The sequence below is a fragment of the Talpa europaea genome (genome assembly GCF_964194135.1).
Source record: "Talpa europaea genome assembly, chromosome: 1".
Taxonomy (NCBI): domain Eukaryota; kingdom Metazoa; phylum Chordata; class Mammalia; order Eulipotyphla; family Talpidae; genus Talpa; species Talpa europaea.
In genome coordinates this window covers 9925791-9928889 of record NC_140073.1, presented here as the reverse complement: position 1 = coordinate 9928889, position 3099 = coordinate 9925791, and the positions used below count along the sequence as shown (strand labels likewise).

Genomic DNA, 3099 nt, shown 5'->3' with positions numbered 1-3099 from the left:
GTAAAATTCCAGTAATTCCATATTTCTGTCTATTCTAAGCAGTATATAAGAAGCTTTTTTTCAAATGACCATGTCTCATTTACAACCATATTCAAATATATTTGTGACAACCTAAAAAAACAAATGTAGGTTAGTGTTTTACATTATTGTGACTTAGTTGTAGTTCATTTTATTTATTTCTGAGTGCATACACTAACAATGACTTGGAAATAATCTCTAAATTAAAATGCAGCCAAGCTGACCAAGTATCTTCATTTAAGAAAACTTTGCTCTATCTACCATCTTCTTCAGGGCATCCTTAACATCTTTATTTCTTAAGCTATATATTAAAGGATTCAGCATGGGTATCACCACAGTATAGAACACTGATACCACTTTATCCCTCTCCAGGGCATAGCTAGTACTTGGCCGAGAATAAATGAAAAGAATCGAGCCATAGTACAAGGTGACAGCTGTCAGGTGAGAGCCACAGGTGGAGAAGGCCTTGAGACGGCCTTGGGCAGAGCGTATCTTCAAGATGGCAGCAATGATGAAGAGGTAGGAGGCGAGAATGAGCACAGTGGGAGTAATGACATTGGAGGCAAGTATGAAATAGAGCACAGACTGGTAGCTCTCCTTCACATCACAGGCCAGCTTTACAAGTGGGGGCAGATCACAGAAGAAATCATCAATGACATTGTTCCCACAGAAACTCAGAGTAAATGTCTCACTGGTAATGATGGTTGAGTTAATAAAGCCACCAAGGTATGATGCTGCAACAAGACTGCTACATAACCTGAAGGACATGGCCTGGCAGTAAAGCAGGGGGTTGGAGATGGCCACATAGCGGTCATAAGCCATGGCGGCCAGCAGGTAGCACTCACTGTAGGCCAGCCCAGCTGAGAAGAAGAACTGGGCCAGGCAGCCAGCAAAGGAGATGCTTTTGTCATCAGAGATGCAGGTCATGAGGATTTTGGGAGCATAGACAGAGGAATACCAGAGATCCAGAAATGACAGGTTTCCAATGAAGAAATACATGGGTGTGTGGAGCCGAGAATCAGCACAGATCAGAGAGATCAGGGTGATGTTTCCTAAGAGACTGAAGATGTAAATCATGAGGAAGATGAAAAAGAGGACTCTCTGCAACCACAAGTCTGCCGTGAACCCTAGAAGTATGAACTCTTTCACTTGGGTGAAATTTTTCTCATCCATCAATGTTGGTTTTCTAAGGTCCCTTTCTGTGAAGAGAATAGTATACATGTCATGATTTAAGATAGCCATGTAGCAGAAACATTAATTCAAAAGGGCACCTGCACCCCTATGTTTATAGCAGCACTATTTCCAATAGCTAAGCTATGGAAACAACCCAAATGCCCAAAAATAGATGACTGTATCAAGAAGATATGGTACATATACACAATGGAATATTACTCAGCAATCAAAAAGATAAACACATGCAATTTGCAGCAACATGGATGGAGCTGGAAGGGATCATGCTCAGTAAAATAAGTCAGAAAGAAAAAGAAAAATACCAGATGGTCTCATCATAGCAGGAATTTAGAAAACCTAAGTAAGAGACCAGGAAAAAGACTAATTATAATAAAGTAAAAATCAAAATCAACAAGTAACTATAAACAAGAGACACACTAAGGAGGGTGGAGGGAGGAGGGATTAGGGTTAAAATAAAGGGGGTGGGAATTGTATGGGGACTATAACCAAGATGAAAATGCATACGTTGTGCAAAAATAAAAAATGATGTAAAAATATATAAAAAAAAATAAATTTAAATAAATTTAAATTTTTTTAAATAAAAAAAGAGAGAAAAAGATAGCCGTGTATCCGCTTTACCCATTGTTTGTCCTTTTAGGTCATTGGAAACCTCAACTGAAGCATCAATGTTGTTCTTTGTGAGACATGGTTATTCTATATGAAGATCATTCTTTTTGGATAACTGACAAATCCATCCTATGATGCTTTGAAAGACCGGTTATCATGCACATAACATACTGGTTTCAAACATGTATTTTTAAACTAAGTTTTCCTCCTTTCAAGGAGGGTGATTTGTTTATCTTCCCTTCTACTTATACTTAAGGTGGCTGGGGAACAAGTAGAAGAGATGAAAGGGAGCTTGAAGAATTGCTGTTTTCTCTACTTGACCTTGACTCATTTGTCTTTCCTAGAGTATTACATTATTCTACCTATATTTGCAATATGCTTGGAAGTGTATTTTACATGAATTCCTTGAAGGCGGTAATTATATTTTATTCAACTTTACCCATAAAGCTAGAATACAGTTATGCATAAAGTAATGGGTAATGAATAAAAGAGAAGACTTGCTTAGATAATAAGAATTTGAGACTGTAGTTACCTGTATGACCCTTATATGGACAATGATGGGAAACATAAATATTGATCAATTAATCATTGGATTCCCAATCCCTATAGAATCAAGAGTCAAAGGGGAAAAAAAGAAACAAAAAGGGCAATCTTGGCAAACTGAGTGGTTTAGGGAATGTGGTAGGCTGAAAATGGGCTGTAAATATATCTGGGTTCTAATTCCTGGAAACTGCAAATTTTGCCTTAAAAAGAAACAATTAATTAAAATTACTGGATAGCTTCTCTTCTATGTGGAGTATAGAGAAACAACACACGGTAAGGTAGAACCAAACCAATAATAAGCCCTAGAAATCTGACTGTGAATTGAGCCTATGGGCAGAGGGTGAGAAAGGGACAATAGAGAGGAGTGCCCAGGAGACTTTGGTGCAGGATAATGGGTGCCTTGGTGGTGAGTGGGGTGTGTACTAAACACCTAAAGGGCGTGCCCCATCCCTCTAAATCATATACCATGTTGTAAACCAATGTTGCTTCAATAATGGATTTTTTTAAAAAACCACCTAGTGATTTAAAAAAAAAACTGCAATGGAAAGATTATCAGGGCAGTCTTTAACTGCAATCACAGCATTATAAGAAGGTGGCAAAGAGAGACATGACTGCCAACACAAGGGGAGAGGCTGGACCAATTACCACCCGAGGATGGCCCAGGCCACAAAAGCCCAGGAGGAACAAATTCTCCAACAGAGCCTCTGGGTGGTTTATATTATATAAACCCTGCCCTGCCAG

At 38.7% G+C, this 3099-nt stretch overlaps 1 protein-coding gene across 1 annotated transcript; it reads right to left on the bottom strand.

Annotated features, from left to right (window-relative positions):
* Positions 1–255: 255 nt before the first annotated feature.
* LOC311171195 (olfactory receptor 9G19-like) lies at positions 256–1191 on the bottom strand (the record flags this gene model as incomplete). Its single annotated transcript, XM_084233866.1, has 1 exon — positions 256–1191. One exon carries the CDS (start codon positions 1189–1191, stop codon positions 256–258), a length of 936 nt encoding a protein of 311 aa, XP_084089992.1.
* Between the last annotated feature and the right edge of the window lie 1908 nt (positions 1192–3099).